General features: G+C 40.4%; 1 protein-coding gene across 2 annotated transcripts in view; it reads right to left on the reverse strand.

The window, feature by feature from the left end:
* Nucleotides 1-17,211, reverse strand: part of grik4 (glutamate receptor, ionotropic, kainate 4) — a 272,058-nt gene that overhangs the window by 90,581 nt on the left and 164,266 nt on the right. Inside the window, exon 5 of one of the 2 annotated variants that reach the window (XM_069148046.1) lies at nt 15,298-15,395. The exons of the other annotated variant lie outside the window; for it this stretch is intronic. Coding sequence (XP_069004147.1) covers nt 15,298-15,395 — 98 coding nt within the window. The remainder of the gene's footprint in view (nt 1-15,297; nt 15,396-17,211) is intronic. 2 annotated transcript variants of the gene reach the window in all.

Raw genomic sequence — 17,211 nt, forward strand, 5'->3', positions numbered from 1 at the left:
TTCCCCAGATTGTTTACTCCTTTTCCAATAGTCCCCTTCTTCCCATTCATTCTTTCTTTCTTTCCTTTACAGCACTGCAAACTGGTGCCCCTTTTCACTTAGGAACCTGACACGCTTCGATAGGCGGTATCTGAGGCAGTGGCGGTTTAGAAAGCTGCTTGTACAAACACACAGATTCACATGCATGTGCGCACTCACACACCCACACACTCACGAACACAAACACAAACATACACTTTGTCCTTTTCCATCGAATTGGCCCACTGGACCCTACTGCTAGAAACGCTGGCATCTTGGGGGAACTACTTGGCTTCAAGTCTTGATTTATCATCAAATTCCACAGCATGCAGCCGTGACTCACACAGAAAATATCCAACTAGACATCCTAATCATTTCTCATTTTAAAGTTAATGGAAACATTTAATTATCATGCATTATTTTCTTTTGAGTATTCACCAGTCACCAGTGACAATATTAAATATTATTGTCACTGTATTACGAATACAGTATTTAGCAGGAGAGCTGTAGGTTAAATGCAGCTTCCAGCAAGACAAGCGAGGATATTATCTATACATCAGACTCAAAGACTCCCCCCTCCCCCCCCCCCCCCCCCGGTTACAGCAACATGATTAATTGGTTGTTAAACAGTAGCAGTCACTATCCTCCTCAAGTGTTTAGTATCAAGACTAGAGTTAAAACAGACGTACTCTAAGCAAAGAAAATCAATCTCCACATTACTAATAGCAAGTTGTCAGCCAGATCAAAGACGCTTCCCAGACTTCTTATCTGCGACCAACAGCTAGTATCAGTCACTCCCCTGGTCGATTAATCCCAAAAATAAAAACAGCACTTCTTTCCTACACGTGTCTTTGTGAGACACAGGTTCAAAGACTTCTATAAACCTCAGTGCTGCACCACTTTCCCTTTACCTCCAACAGAGACTCTCCAGCACTCATCTAAAGCGAGTAAATTTGGTGCCAAACTAGCGCATCTCACCATTTATGACTAGTTGATTATTCTGCAGTCTTTGTGCAGATTTATGGAAACAGTTAAAGTTGGCCTCGTCATCAAATGACTACCTGTAATGTGGATAGTGTTGCTCGAGCGAAGGATTTCCACACTATTATCACCCAACTCTGCAGAAACTTCCAACATCTCTCAGCTCATTGTTTGGGTTTTACTGCTCACATTTTTTGTCTATTTTCAGAGCTCGCATTAACTTTATTTCCAGCTGCAGCATTCAGATTTTTTTTTTAAAGAAAACCCACAGTACACTGCCTGCAGAGCGAGTAAATGTCATGCTGACCATAACAACTTTTTACAGAGATAATACTAAAGGTTTATAGTTTCTTCTTACAACCGCAAAGTCATTAAAAACAAACACAAGAAAACTCAGTCCGGGTTTGAGTGTCCATCTATAGTTTTCACATACTCTCAGTGTACAAATACCTCAGGTATCTTCTTTTCAACCACTTGTAAACAATTTTTTTTTTTTAATTTTTGTCCAAAAATCTCTGTGTTAAAAGTGATTATTATACTTACATGTGATGTGTGAATTTTGTCAAGTAATTTCAATCTTTACGTGTTTGGCAAAGGCACAACAAATTATTCAATGTAACGTAAACAACTTGTCCATCAAAATTAGAAGGAAGTGTCCTCTGGAAGCATCTGCTGAGGCCTGTGACTCTATTGGTGTGGGAGTGAAACTAATTACATCTGAAAATTGTGAAGGGAAAACAATCCTCTGGCAAACATTAAAGCCCAAGGTAACCGCTTTCCTTTTTAATAATTTGGTGGCTTCACTGTAAACAGAACTAAATACCACAGAGACTGCTGTGGACAGAGACAGGCGTGTGTCAGGGGAATGAACGGCGGGTGAGCGGAGGGAGTCTGCGTGCAAGTGAAAGACAGAAAACAGAGGAGAGAGCGGAAAGACGGAGAGAAAGAAACTGACAGTCTGACTGACAGAAGAAGAGAGCAGTGAAGTGAGTGACAGAGGCGAGGCTGAGATTGGGCAAAGTGAGTGCAGGACAGTAAAAGAGGTAAGCATAAACAGACATAATAGACATTAACAGGGAGTGAGGAATAGCAGAGCGGTTGCAATCAGCACTCATTAAATGGTGTCATTGAATTTAGCAGTGTGAAATTTGATTCTGTTGTCAAAGGCAATCTGTTTGATGTTATCCCCTTTATTGGTTCATTTCTCAAGACATACAGTTTCAGGGGACGCAATAACAACATCAGTGTTTAGCTTTGTTATTGTTTAGTCTCAGTAGGCTACAAATACATTCCAAGTTAAAGAAGACTATAGTGGCTTTCATTTATTATTTAGAAGTTGCAGCACTTATTCTCTGTTAGAAGAGGAAGTCATAAAAGCAGTTTATGCTGCATTCATTATGTAATGAGTAGAGCTGAGTTTTGGACTTCAATACTTTTTGAATGTTAACTAAGAGATGTCCAAGTATCAAAAACGATGTAATGTAAAAAAAAGTTTCCAATGAACAGCTGTTCAGATTGTTATGACTCGTTCAGACCAACAAAGCTGCGAAGGTGGGAGCATTTTCAGGTACAACGTTAGACAATGAAATACAGTCCAGGAAGTTCAGGTTGAAAACTAGACAATGCAGAACTGCAAAGCTATCAACTCAGCAATCTTTTCTTGTCACTATGATCGTAAAGTACACAGTGAATATGGCATTTATGTGGCAAAATAATCTATTAGGAAGGTGTTCTTGTTTGTATTTGATTGTCTAACAAAGTAGTTTGCATTAAGTTGAGCCAGGTTCTTCATTTTTGCTGGATGACCCAGTGTTTTTTCCTGATGTGCTCTGCGTCAGTAGCCTGACTGAGGGAGCCTTTTTTTCCTCCGGTTTTGTCTGCGTCGCGTTCTGTCTCCTCCACGGCCACACGGGCCGGGGTTGCTGCTGCCATTCAAGTCATTGCTTCATATCCTACCGGTGGATCCACGACGCATGTCAACAGCATCAGAGATTAGATCATCTGTCATTCTGTTCAGACATTTCTAAATTTAAAACAAACAGCCTGTACCATTTTGGACAGTACTTGTTTCTGACAAATGTACTTTTATTTTGTTCACTGGAAAAAAGGTCTTGCACAAATTCCTAACTGGTTTGTAATTGAAGCACAAGTCGTAAAGAATTTCAAGCAACACCCAGCCTAAGTGATCAGACCAAAGTATGCCATTGCTCTGACAACAAGGCATACAAAACTTGGTCCCTTGTTTTTTTTCAGAGTGCATGTATGACACAGAAACTGCTCAAAGAGTCTTGCCACTCTGGCTTGGATGTGTGCTCTTGTCTGTATGTGTGTGTGTGTGTGTGTGTGTATTTCCTGCAAGTGTGACGGAAAGGCTGGCAGGTCTGCAGACAGAGGTTTGACAGGCGTTTAATGAGGAAGCTCTCACAGGACACAGGCTTTGCACAAGTAACACACATACATAGTGAGCAGTGGAAAAGGAGCCAGTAGAAATATCTCAACCAAATTACAATGTGCTTACAATATACTTGCCTTAATTACACTGAAACTGCACTCTGATCTGTTCAGATTAGCTATTAAAACAAGGAATAAAATGAGCCGGCACATTTACAAACAGCCAAGCCACTGATGCTCGGTTGGCTGTTGGCTAGAAATAGCTTTGTGTAAGCTGAGCAATAACCTCTGATAACCCGACTTCAACAGAAAATTCAAGGTTACATTTGAGAAGGGTAGTTTTAAATCTGACCAGGCATTAGTGAAGAGACCGATGCACCGAGCTGGAGTAAAGGTGAAAGCTAATTTCCCTTCCATCCGGTCTGACAAGCTGTGGGTTGCGTCAGTTGTTGAGCTGACATGTGCCCAAGTCATTCTGCTACCTGTCTGCTGTGAACTTAACAGGAGCCTGATGGGAGGGGGTCCGAGTGAGAGGAGGTGAAGAGGAGGTGGATGTGTAGCAGCGCCATATGGAGAGCAGAGACATAATCAGCAACTACATCTGCTGGCTTGGACTCAGAGGGGCAGCAGAACAAAACTCTGTTTAACAAAGCACCGCTGCACTTTTATGGGTCTTGGAAAGCGTCAGGCACAGCTGTAGCAAAGTTAGCATTAGCGTTGTTTATCAGGGATGTTTGAAGTGACTCATTTACATTACCACACATTGACCTGGCCATCAATTAGCATACAACACATGCTTGGCAGAAAGAGGGAACTGTCCTTGGAAAAACACTTCGCACCTCAGCCAAGTGGAGAGCAGCCACTCATGTCACTGAGCTGAATACAAGGTTTTCTGAGGCCAGAGGGAGGACAGTTCGTTTAGTGTCAAAAAGTGGACATAGCTAATCAGTTTGGAGATCATCAGTTGCAGAAAACCAGCCAATCACAGAACACAGAGTCTGAAGCCTGGCTAGATGTAACCAATTGCAATCCAGAGAATTATGTTGGCCACCGAGCATTAGAGAACAGATGCTGTTGGAGACATTGTCCATCAGTCAGCGAGTGTGATGCCAAGGCTGGAACGCCAGAGTGGAGCTGGCAGAGATGGTTTTGCAGGATGGCAGGAGATGGAGGAGGGCAGGTGGTAGTCTATTATGGCTACCTGATCCCCTTTCAAACCAAAAGGTTTATAGGGGTTTTGGGAGAGCAGCTGTTGGCATTCAGAAAAGGCAAATAAAAATCTTGTGGGAGAGAAAAGGGAGATGAGATGCGAGAGATAAGCGGGGCAGAGTGTCAATGCGGCCCTACCGACAATCTCTATCCCCAACCGCCAGCTCATCCCAGTCTCAGCCCATGCAGCCAGATCTCTATTTGTGGTAGTAATGAGCCTGCTTCAGGTCCCTGTGGTCAGAGCAGAAGCAGACCAGTGATAAAGACGAAGTGGGCTGCAGATCCCATGGTGCCTTTTAGGAGAGTGGAACATTGACCACGAGATCTCTATCTCATTGATCAGCCAGTTCAGAGAGAAAAAAAAGTTCCTTTTCTCCAGAGAGGCCCGTTCCTCACTCCACTGCTCTATTTCAGGGCAGATTTCTTTGTGGAGAAAAAAAAAAGAGAAGAGAATAATGCTTTTAAACTCCCTGTTTGGCTGCCAGCTTTGTCGGTATTATTATAAGTGTAAGGATAAAAAAAAGAAATCACTGATTTGATTTGAGGAGTTGTCTCAAACCTCCTTCATGTTTACCGGTAAATTTGGTCCAATCAGGTCTATCTTGTGTTTATCAAGGCTGGGAAAATACTTTGGTATTGTTGAATCAAAAATTTTCCACAGGGAACTTTGATTGGAAAAGTGTTTTTTCTTTTTAATCTAACAGTGGGATTAATCCAGTTCTGGGAATGTAGCCAAATGTTTGACTTACATCACCCAAACAAAGCACTGCTCAACTTTACACAACAAAACTGGCAAACAGTTGCCCAACAAATCTTCGAGAACCAAAACAAACATTTTGATGAAGAGACAAAGGACTGGTTCTTGATGAGTTTCAATCCAGAGTGAAAATGACTGCGCATTAATTCAGCGAGCAGCTGGCAGACAGCAGAGCAGTATCATCTGGGATGGGTCTCCTATCGCACAAGACAAAAACGCAGCTACTTTCACAGCTGACTAAGATGAAACAAAGCCACATTGTAATATGAAGCAGTGTCGCTCTTCATATCCACGATGACAACAATCAGCTAAATTGAAATCCATTTTGCTTGCTGCTCACCTGGGAGCAACACTGTCTTCCCTCGCTTTCATCTCAGTGATCAAATGAAGAGACTGCTTCCTGACAAAACAGTGGATTTAGATATGCACATGATGGTTCTGCTGATGTGGCCTTGACCCGATACATCAAGAGAGTTGTGAGAAAAGGGTCAGCAGAGGTTCAGGCGACAGCTGTGCTCGTCTAACTCTGATTAGGAGGAGACAGAAAAAGGTCCTGCATTTTGTTTGCAAGCAGACTAAACAGACGAATCATGTACTGCTTAAAATTCACATTCATAATAATCAATTACAGATATGTAAATGTACACATGTAAATGTGTGTACATTTATATATATATATATATTTTTCTATATATATATATATATATACACACACACACACATACATAAATATATACACATATATATACACACACACACATACATATACAAAAATATATACACATACATATATACATACATATATATACACACACACACACACACACACACACATATATATATACATATATTATTCATAAGTTTAATTCAATTACTGACCCATATTATTTTCATTTGTGAAATTTTAAGCCTGACACTGTGCTGAAGCAAGAGCAAGACAGAACACTTGAATGTAAAAACATTTTGCTTATGCGCTACAGTATTTTATACTACATACTCATATTATCTGTTGTAAACTACATAGTAGTAGTTTTAGATAAATGTTGAATTTATTACAACAGTCCCAGTGAGAAACTTCAGAGATTCAATGTTAACCTTCTTTGTATTGTTAACATGTTCACAGTATTAATTTAATTTTTGGACAATATTATCATATTACAGATAAACTGGTATACATGTATTTGTCTGCTAATAAGTGACAATTAAAGACAGAAATGCCAAAGATATGGTGGATACATTGGTGTTCTGGTATAATTAACAGAATTCAATATTTTCTTACAATGACATAGTATCCTTACAGAGAATGTTGAAATGATACTAAAGGGAACAGCCATTGACTATCTAGGGACTGTCTGTTAAGTAGCACTAGAAGTTTATAAACAGTAGTTTGAGGCAAACAGAAAAGCTCTTTAGAAGTCCAGAAATGGAAATAAATGTGTGAGGGATGATGCAGCTCCACTTCTGAGACTTCTTCGGCTGAGTACCTGTCATTAAACCTTTTTTACTTTCACTACTGAGTCTAATATTTAATTCTTAAAACTTTCTGAGACACAAACACACACAACTGAAATAGCAACTGAACTTTAACATAAGCCTTTGTACCTTTGAAAAACACTAAAAGAAAAGTTTGATCGTTTCTTCCTTTAGATCCTAATGAATTCCAATGATGATAATGACTGCAGAGTGGAAACAGGGCTAACACATAAAATTGTATTGCACAGAGCGATAAAAAGCAGATTTGTATTATAGTTTGCTGCATTTCGTTTTCTGAGTGAGGAATCTGTGCACATTTTAAGCTACGAGTGTCTACGAAATGCAGAAATCCTATTGACATTCAACACACAGCTCACTACCCCGGCATTGCTGTAAATAAGCAAGCTGCAGCTTAAATCTTACAAGACATACTACATATACGACAGCGATGTGGCTCCTCCTTTAGCTGGGTGCACCGTATTGAAGAAAATGCCAATCAGCTCTGTTTAATCAGATCAGATTCAGAGATGTGACCAATAATGTGTCGCTTGCTGCCAAAACAACCGTGCTTGCAGCTGGAGAGACTTTGATTTAACATATAGTGGATTTAAAGCCCAATTACAGTGGAGAACTGAACCATAAGCTGACCCCTCCAAGCAGAACAAGACCAACACAGCAGAACTAATACAACTACGCACACCAACATAGAGATCCATTGTAAGACTGATGGAGGGTGATTAGCGAGAGGCAAAAAGAGAAAGTTACCCTGCCCCCCTACTTCTATTAGTTTTCCTAAGAGTGGCAGATCTTGACCTGCTACTCATCTGTAGCTGGTATCTGAGAAGGTGTTAGGTAGAAGGGAAATGTCAGGAAAGAGACAGGTGGAGGAGGTGAAATTAAAAAATAAGGAATAAGAGGAGACAGGAGGAAGAAGGAAAGAAAGAGGTGAGAATAAGGACAAAAAAGCAGAGAGCTGAGGCTTGTATATGGGGAGTAATAGCAGATATTAAAGGTTGGCCATTATCAGAAAAGTGAAAATTGGTTAAAACTGTGGTAAGGTGAAAGGAAAGAAGGAGAATACAGGAGAAATGGGGCAATGAGTGAGAGGACAATAGTGTTACTCAAAACAGCAAAGGACAGGGGTGTTTGTATCTACAGAAAAATGTAAGTTGTTTGTTTAATCTGTGTCGAGATTGTCCAGGTGTATAAAAATGGGCCGGGCTTTTTTAAAAGAAGAACAATCAGCTGTCTGTCTATCTATCTCGCTGGTGTTTGACATGTGACGTCAAATTTTCAACACCCCATCAAGACCCAACTTACCAAATTTTATCACTTAAACTTTGTGGCAAGTTGCTGTGGCGACATACTGTCCCGGTTTGGCTTCGTCTGAGGCTACAAGCTGCAAAGCTTGGTGTTGTAAGGAGAAGCGGTGGAACCAGGACAAAGATTGATACGGTTGATACCGAAGATCCATACTTATGACATATGACGACAAGTGAGCCATCTCCATGACAAGCGACGAAACAAAATCTTCTGCAGAAACTGTGAGATGTGGTTATAATGGCCAAAAAACAGCTAACGGGTGAGCTTTAAATTAGTCTTTTATTTTCACAGGTAAAAGGTCAACATGACGTATAAGTTCAGAAAGATCAGACGGCGTCCCACACGTCCCGAGAACGAACCGTTTGATTCACAGACAGAATGCATTGTTGGAGACTGCAACGCCTCCAGCAAAATAAAGTTTCATTAAAGCTGCTAAAACTTGAAGACAATCACTGCTGTGATTGAAAGAAAAGTATATTATGCAATGAGGTGTAACAGTGCATGACATTTTTAACTAATGGTATTATCAACTAATCTGCAGTCAAAGGACTTACCCAGTGGCAGCCATTTATTATTTGAACATTTTCATCACAACATAGATCTAGTGTTTGGTTTCACCGTAGCATGAAAACTAGACAATAATGCATCACTAACATGAATTCACAATTTATCAAAATTAAACACTAATGCTATTATAATACCTACTGAAATTAAAACACTCAAATGGTTGAAGGTACAGATAACTTCCCGCTGTGTACGGCAGAGCAGGTACAATAATTGGATGATGTTGGTGCGCACCTGTGTGAGGAAGAAGCTGAGCAGATGATGGCTGTACACGGACAGGAGATGCGGTATGCCGGCTTAGCCATGACCAACTGTGGTGCAACATCTGGAAGGGAGACGGCCTGAAGTGAGCATGGCTACTGTGTAAACGGTCTCCAGTCAGGGAGGATTTGCTGGGTTGGCTGGCTGGCTTATGAAGTGACAAAAAGCAATTCCACACCATGTGTAGCGCAGAGCTGCAGGACAACTCACCCATTCAAATCATTTTGGACAGCTCTACACACACTAAACACAAACACTGCTGAATGAGTATCTGGACATGTGAGTGGACAAGTGAATGAACACACTCAGATCTATGCCAAGTATTCAGCGAGTGAGTTTCTTATGACTGCTCCTCAATAATGATACAAATGAAGAACTGGACCTGCAAAACTCAGTCCCCTTTCAAACCCAGAAGGAAGATTTTCTAATTTGTTCAATAACCATTCATGAGCAATCAGCTGTGCCTCAGCTTTGTCTGGTGGTCCTTTTCAACAATTGCTCCTGACTGGCCAAGTGGAGGAATCCTGCAGAGCTCTTTTGCCTACTAATAAAGTAATCTGGAGAAATACGCAGAACTCCGAACTATCTCGAAATAAATTCAGCCTCAGAAAAGAAAAGAGGGGATTTGTTTTTACTGGGACTGAATGAGCTTTTCAGTGTCACCTGAACACAAGCACTCACGATGCAGCAAAACACTGTATCACAAAAGACAGGAGAGGAAGAGGCATAAAATTAGATGGTGAGAGGTTCTACGACAAAGAGAGAAAAAGACATCTTAAAAGCTCTACTAATCTAGTAGTAGAACATTTGCACATAAATGGCAGTCAAGTTGAAAGCAATTTTCAGATTATCGGAAACCTTTTCTGTGTCTGGATGGTTGCATAAAAGTGCATTTGGGGGTTTTGGTCTGTGTTGAAGTGAGTATGAAAGCATAAATCTCTCATTATTGCCTATCTCCAGGGCTTGAGCTACACCACTGACCCCACCAACATCAAAACAGCGCACTCTTTTTTTCCCCAGCAGACCTCAGGTTCACCTTTAAATCCAACCTGAGCACCACCCTACCAAAATGCAGTTGTGTAATCTCTGTACTCCTACAAGCAGATGGCTTTGCAAGCCTAAAGCTACCCCTGGACATCACACATATCATTAATATTCATGACTACTTCTGACATGTTTGCTTCATAGAGGAATGTGTTTCCCCGCTTCAGCAGACACAGGGATATTGCACATTTCATCCTTTATGGAAGAGGAAAAAATGTTATAGATAAAAACTTGGAATAAGACCATTTCAAATGAGCTGAAGGTGGCATACAAACCAGATTCAGATGGAAAAGGGGGCACATTAAAATGTAATCGCTGACATTTACTCAATTTAGTTTGAAAGCCTGCTATGGCTAATAGCCAAATGACCATAGTCCAAGGCCCGGTATGAAAATAACAATGCAGGCTGAAGACTGTAAATGGCGTATTGGGAAAATCTGAAAGGGGAATGAAAAAGTCTTTGAATTATTCCATCATATCTAAGTCACCTTTTACAATGTATAAATAATAATTAGATTGCAGAGATTCACAGGAAACAAAGACAAAGCCTAAAAACTGCACCGTATACTCCAGTTATTCTGGTTGGAAGCAACAGCTGGTAGATAAGCGCCTGTTAAGCAGCAAGAGCCAAGGTCCCAGTTAATGTTTCTCATTACTGGATGATAATTGGCCCTTCCTTGAAATCCAGACCCCAAGGTTTGCTTTCCACAACGCCTAAGATTGAAAAAAAACTACCAACCTGATGCACACAGTCAACCCCTTCCCCTGTGGTCACTGTTTTTCTATTAGTCACTATTAGTGTGAGACCCAGATGGGCTCAGTCCCATTCCTCTATCTCCTCAGTGGCAGAAACCTCGGCAGCAGCGGTGGAACGCGGGGAGTGATAGATAGAGACGGGTAGATGATGTGCTGATCGCCTAGTGGGGTCTGTCAGCCACAATATTGCTGCTGGTGTCCCAGGCAACCAGCCGTTGGAGCGCCAGCATCTGTGGCCTTACGCTCAATGAGGGATTAGGTGGTCACACACACACACACACACACACACACACACACACACACACACACACACACACACCAGCTGAAGTATAACAGACAAAGATCGACTGGTGATATTAGTTAGAGATGTAACAATTATTCTGTATTCTGCAATCTATATTACATTTATTTGACATGATAAACTACTGACACCGTGAAATATTGAAGGTTCCATTAAGCATATCAATTAGGGATTTGGTTGGATTTGGTTATTTGCTATATTGAGTTGCCTAATGAACACCTATTTTCATCAGATATGGACATTTCCAGTTGCTTTATTACGTGGCTTGGGTGCATATATGTATATTTGTTTTGTTCAAAAGGCTCCTGAAAATGTTGAAAACAGCAGTACTCTCGTTGGATTTGCTCTGCTGCTACTAATGTGCTCCTCTCCTCCTGAGCAGTCCTTAGAGGTGTGCTGCAGACTATTTGGCTGTGAAGCGTAGAATAAAGGTTTACATTTTTTACCAAAGAATTGTTGGTTTCTGTTGTGCTACTGAATGAACCACACTTAAAGTATTGTTTGTGCTGTTCGTATCATGAAGGCTGATTTTGCCATCATGGTATAACATGACCTTTGCTTCAGCAGGGAGTCCTTTTTCTTCCAGGAACATTTCCCTCAGAAGATGTCAGTTACTTCAACCCTACTCACTCACAACTATTATGACATGGGGTCCTCTGAGATTGGTAGTAATGGGAGAGGTTTTCTTTGCTCGAACCTACCATATTATCCAAACTTCTATCATTCAAACCAAAAGCACTTCATACCAAATAGTGGTGTATCATGAAAGAACGGTATTGTTAGTGAGCTTATCAATTTTGTAAGGCCATGCTGCCGAAGGCCATCACCCAGGCATCCCCATCAGAGTAATTATGACGAGGGCAAGGTGACCTCATCAGAGAACACACACACACACACGCACACGCACACGCACACGCACACACACACACACACACACAGCTGACGACGCTGATATTTTGCAAACCTTCAGCCTGAGATGGAGGATCTAATCAGGGAAATCAGCTGGTGTAGTGTTTGGTTGGAATACAAATCTGCACTCTTGGCTCTTGATAACATCCGGGAGAGGGCCACTGAGGTAATGTATACTTTTTTTTTTAAACCTGGCACATTTCTATAAATGTGGTTATTATGCATCTATATTGTTTTTCTAAAGAGTCCGGGAAAACAAATAAAACAGCACAAGCCTCGCACAGCTTTCTAAATGAATATGATTCATCAAGAATCATTTTAAAATCTTGTCTCTGATAGAAACACAGAAAGAAACGATGGAAGCTACTTTCTGAATTGACTTTCAAGTGTTTTCAATTTCAATTTCATTGAAAACATGTATCCATTTGCTTTTGTTTTTTTAAATCTAAATCCAGTTGGTTCTGGTTTCCTTGTTTACGAGCTTTCCAGGTATCTTACACTCTTTTGATTTGATGGCTGGAATAAAAAACTGCAGCAGGGTCCTGATAACCACAAAGAGTTGACGGTTGAATTAGTTGCCCAAAAGCCTAAAAATAGTTATTAATGTATTTATAGCAGAGAATGCAATAATGAGGATCACAGTATTTTCAAGGAATTGTTTTTTCCCCTGCGAGTTGTAAGCTGTTGTCTATTGTCATGACAATTATGTGTCCAAAAAGCATTTGTCTGTATTTTTATCCTGCACTGGGGGTGGACTCAAAATGGCATCTAAGAACATGTTATTAATATTTTGAATGCAACATCAACAAGTCTCAGCAGACAAACAAGAGTTAGAGCATTAACACACAGTAGGCTGAATTGGATTTTGTCTTTCACTCACATATTGTCCTTAAGTACAAGTTTCAGGTACTTGAATTTTACTTGAGTATTTCCATGTTATGCTACATAAAATAATACTTATATATATATATATATATGCAGTAATCCAACAATATATTGTATGAAAATGTTTCAATCACTGGGGACAATGTCCTTTATTTTCTAACTATGTGTACTTGTGGTTATTCTAAGGTCATTTTGTGAATAACATTTACATAATTTTACTTAAATTACATTTTCAGTATAAGACCTTGACTTGTAATGGTGTATTAATACCTTTAACTGCGATTAGACTGCTTTTACTTAAAGGATCTGAATGCATCCACCACTAATTAAAGAAAAAATAAGATTATCTGCCAGCTTTCTTAAATTGCAAAACTTAATGCATATTTGGCATAAATTAGAGCTGAAATGTGTTTAATGTGTTGTCATAAATCCAAGTCTTAACTCTGGATACTTTATGTAGGAATTAGGAGGGGAAAAAAATGACCTAACGGTGTACACCACTGTGGTAAGCACTATTTTTATAGTACCATTGCTTTTGTTAAATATTAAATAATACTGGTGGCATTGAAAAAGGCTGAACAAACCAGGGATTAGGTAGGTAGGTAGGTAGGTATTTACTTTATTAATCCCCGAGGGGAAATTTTTTAAATTTTAAATTAGAATAGAAGAATACGTTCAGGGGTTCAGTTGCAAAGCTGACAACAGAGTGCAGCTCTCAGCACCAAACACAAGTGTCATAGCCCTAAAAAACAAACAAAAAAAACAACAGTAGTCCGGTTGGGAGAAGAAAGTTGCCAAGAGTGATAAGCGGATGTAGTAGCTTTACATTGATAGAGCAGATGCAGATGGACAACCAACTGGCATATCACGAGCCCAGCACAAATGCTCCTTTGAAAGATATGTGTGAAAACACATTTTTATTCCTGGTCACTGTGGTAGGACTGAATTATTAGGTGTTATTCTAAATACTTTAGCCATTCAGACTACAACGCTGCAATCAGAACCGATCAGCGCCTGATGGAAATTACAGTGTTACACAAGGAAAATACAAAGATTAATTTAATATGACAACAGCAGATCTGTTAATCCGGTTACTTTCTGTGAAAACATGGAAGATTGGCTGTGCTTCAAAGTACTCTGGTAACTCGAATAATCGCTCCACTCATTCACATGTACCGGATAAATAAGCCAGTGTGGGGAAAGTGTGAATCTTTAGGGCCAGTGTCAGCTCCTTAGAGAAAACGATGACTCCACTGTATTTATCAGTTATCTCCAAAAATTAGAATTTTCTCTTTATGAGGTCTTTAATATTCATACAGTGGTATTATCGCAGTCAGTGTTTTAAAGCCGTCGGCCCCGCCAGTCAGTGCCACTACAGATTTTTAACAGCAGGGAGTACTGGTCTGTCTACCACTAAAACAGACTGATGTCTCATTAGAAGACAGGCTGTACCGTACAAGAGGATATTATAGAGGCTACGATGGTAATGGGATGTCTTTGAGTAGTCATGCTGATCAAATTCATGCGGTTAAAAAGGCTGCTTTTCCAAATCTAATTATGGCAGGACCAGAACACCACTGGTGAAAACTGAATGAATGATAAAGTCCAAGGCAGCTGATATGTATGTTTTACAACTTGTAGTTAATAAATGTCATAAATAACAGTGGAAACAGTTTTATAATATTAATGGTTTTCTACAAATAGGGGAAAACAAGAAAACTAAAATGTATCAAACTGCAACAAAGCATGAGAGCAAAGCTATCCCAGATAAATCTGCAAATATATGCATCGTTTCTTATTTATAATTAATGTAGTTTATGGGTTTGTATAATTCAAAGGTGTTCTATCTCTTGACATCACACAGCAAAACACACCATGTCAGAATTCAGACAAGCTAATTAGCATCCAACTGGCATGCAGTCAAGTGCTGGGGCCAAATCCCCTCATCATGTTTAAATTTTGGAAAACATGTTTTTCTTCACTGTTGGGGTGAGAAAATGCTGCTTTTTGCATATAACTAATACAATACTATCATCTGTGATAACATTTGGTTGACATCTGAATTTTCAAACTCCAGATACACGGACAAAAAAAACTTTGAGATTTTTGTTTGTTTGTAATTGTCACTATACAAATCTCAACACAGTGACTAGCAAGCCTCAGCGGGCCAAACAGCTCCAAGCTAATGAGGGGAGCAGAGGAAGTGAAATGTCCAGTAGTGCTTTGATTTGAGTGAGACTGGAACCGAGTGCTATGACACTGTATAAGTATTTCATCATTTTCACAAACGACTTGGATCCCCGCCTTTTATCCCCCAGCCGCTAATAAGCATCATTGTTCTGAATTCTTTCTTTCTGCTTGCAGTGTGAGCAGCCTGCCTCACGTGGGCCCCCCGGCTGCAGGCCAGCTGGGTGCATAAACTCACCTCCTTCTCTCCACATATATTGCTGATAATGGAGTTGGAAGCTGGACTGGCAGACGGACCAAGGACTGCCACCACCCCTTTCGACATGATCTGGCACACTGAAAGGAACCAGAGAGGGAGTAGAGAGGAGGGAGGAGTGAGTGAAAGGGGAAAAGAGATAGTGAGACAGTTCATGTTCGGCAAGGCATTTAAAAAAACGCCTTCTTCAGCCAGATGTTAATGGGTGCACATGCTGACTATCTAAACCTCTAAACAGATAGCGGTCTGAACCAGCCTTTTCTACCGTCTCAAGGGAACCGCAACCTACGTGTGTTAGTGAAACATGCACAAGGACAAATGCATTTGTGCATGTTTAACACGCCCAATGTGATGCAAAAACAAGAGAATTCATGCGAGGTTTCTGCCGCTGGGAGTTTCGCTTGTGAAAAAAACTGATATTAACATGATAGACGCTCACATATGGAGACAGAGAGATATAGAAATGGGAAGAGACACAGACAGATAAACAGTGACAGACAGTGAGCGGAGCAGAGAGACAGAAATAGTGACAAGCAGCGATATCTTGAGGCTTAAAACATGAAATCTGGTATTTGAACATTTGCACATGAATGCAATAATATCCCACATGACACAAACATCTCATCTTGTTTTCCAAATTCTACATTTACAAAGAGTGACTTGAAGGCTTTTACCTTTAGGGTGGAAAACACATTTCAAATATAAATATTGCAGTGAAAGTCGCTCTCATGTACACAAGCCATATGCTTTAATCTCCCATACTGGAAGGGAGAATGTCATTTCTTGTAACTTTATAATTCTTAGCTTTTAATTAAAACACTACAGTCAATAGTGTGAAGCAGACACTATTCAGTAGGCTGTTCTTGTGTCAGCATGTGTGCACGAAGTGTGTGTGTGTGTGTGTGTGTGTGTGTGTGTGTGTGTGTGTGTGTGTGTAATGGTAATTTGATGTTGCAATGCAGAGCATTAACCAGCTGCATGTGTGACTGAGGCAAAGGGGAACAGTTTTAGGTCCTGTGCGGTGAATCGAATGATTAACAAGTAATCCCTGAGACACCCATAGGGCCTGAAAGGACATGAATACACTGGTACCTTCCAAAACCTACATACCACATGTAGGCACATGTCTCAAGTGCATGTACACACACACACGCACGCACGCACGCACGCACGCTTATACCTGTCTGCATGGTTTCACTGAATTATAAAGTTGAATGATTTGACTGTAAGCCAGCATGTCCTGCTGACACTTTTATTTGATCTGTTTCTGTACTGTGAGCACAGTCCAGACAGCAAGTCTTTGGACTGTCACACATTTCTTACACAATTTCAAATAAAGTAATGGATACTACATTAAAGTTGTGTGAGATATAGCCCTTTTAACACATAGCTACTAAAATATTTGTTGGTCAGTTCTGTGTGAGCTGATTGGGAGTTGACATTAACATAAAAGTGCAGCTGTCCATCAACAGGAGTAGTGAAGAGGGGGCCATCTGAGTGGAGAGATAAACTAGAAAATGATTTAGTAGACTAGGGAGTGTTGTGGAGGACCAGAAAATGATATGCAGCATGAGGAAAACCCCTTTATGACTTAATAATAAGCCAAGGATGCTCTCCAGGATGTGGGCGGACATGTTTCCTTGTCAAGGATCAAGGATCAAGAGAAGACTTTGCGAGCATGTCAGAAGATTCCTCGCAAGATGCAAACCCCTGGTAAGTCTCAACAACAGAGAGGCTGGTAGATTTCTGGAACAAAGCTCCATGGTATGATGAAAGAAAAATCTGCCTCCACCAAAATGATGGAAAGAGGAAAGCGTGTAGAAAGAAAGGAACAGCTCATGACCCAAAGCAAACCACCTCATCTGTCAAACATGGGGATGGTTCTTTATGGCTTCA

Source organism: Embiotoca jacksoni, unplaced genomic scaffold, assembly GCF_022577435.1.
Source record: "Embiotoca jacksoni isolate LCO1_2020_lvr unplaced genomic scaffold, fEmbJac1.0.p SCAF_14, whole genome shotgun sequence".
Classification (NCBI taxonomy): domain Eukaryota; kingdom Metazoa; phylum Chordata; class Actinopteri; family Embiotocidae; genus Embiotoca; species Embiotoca jacksoni.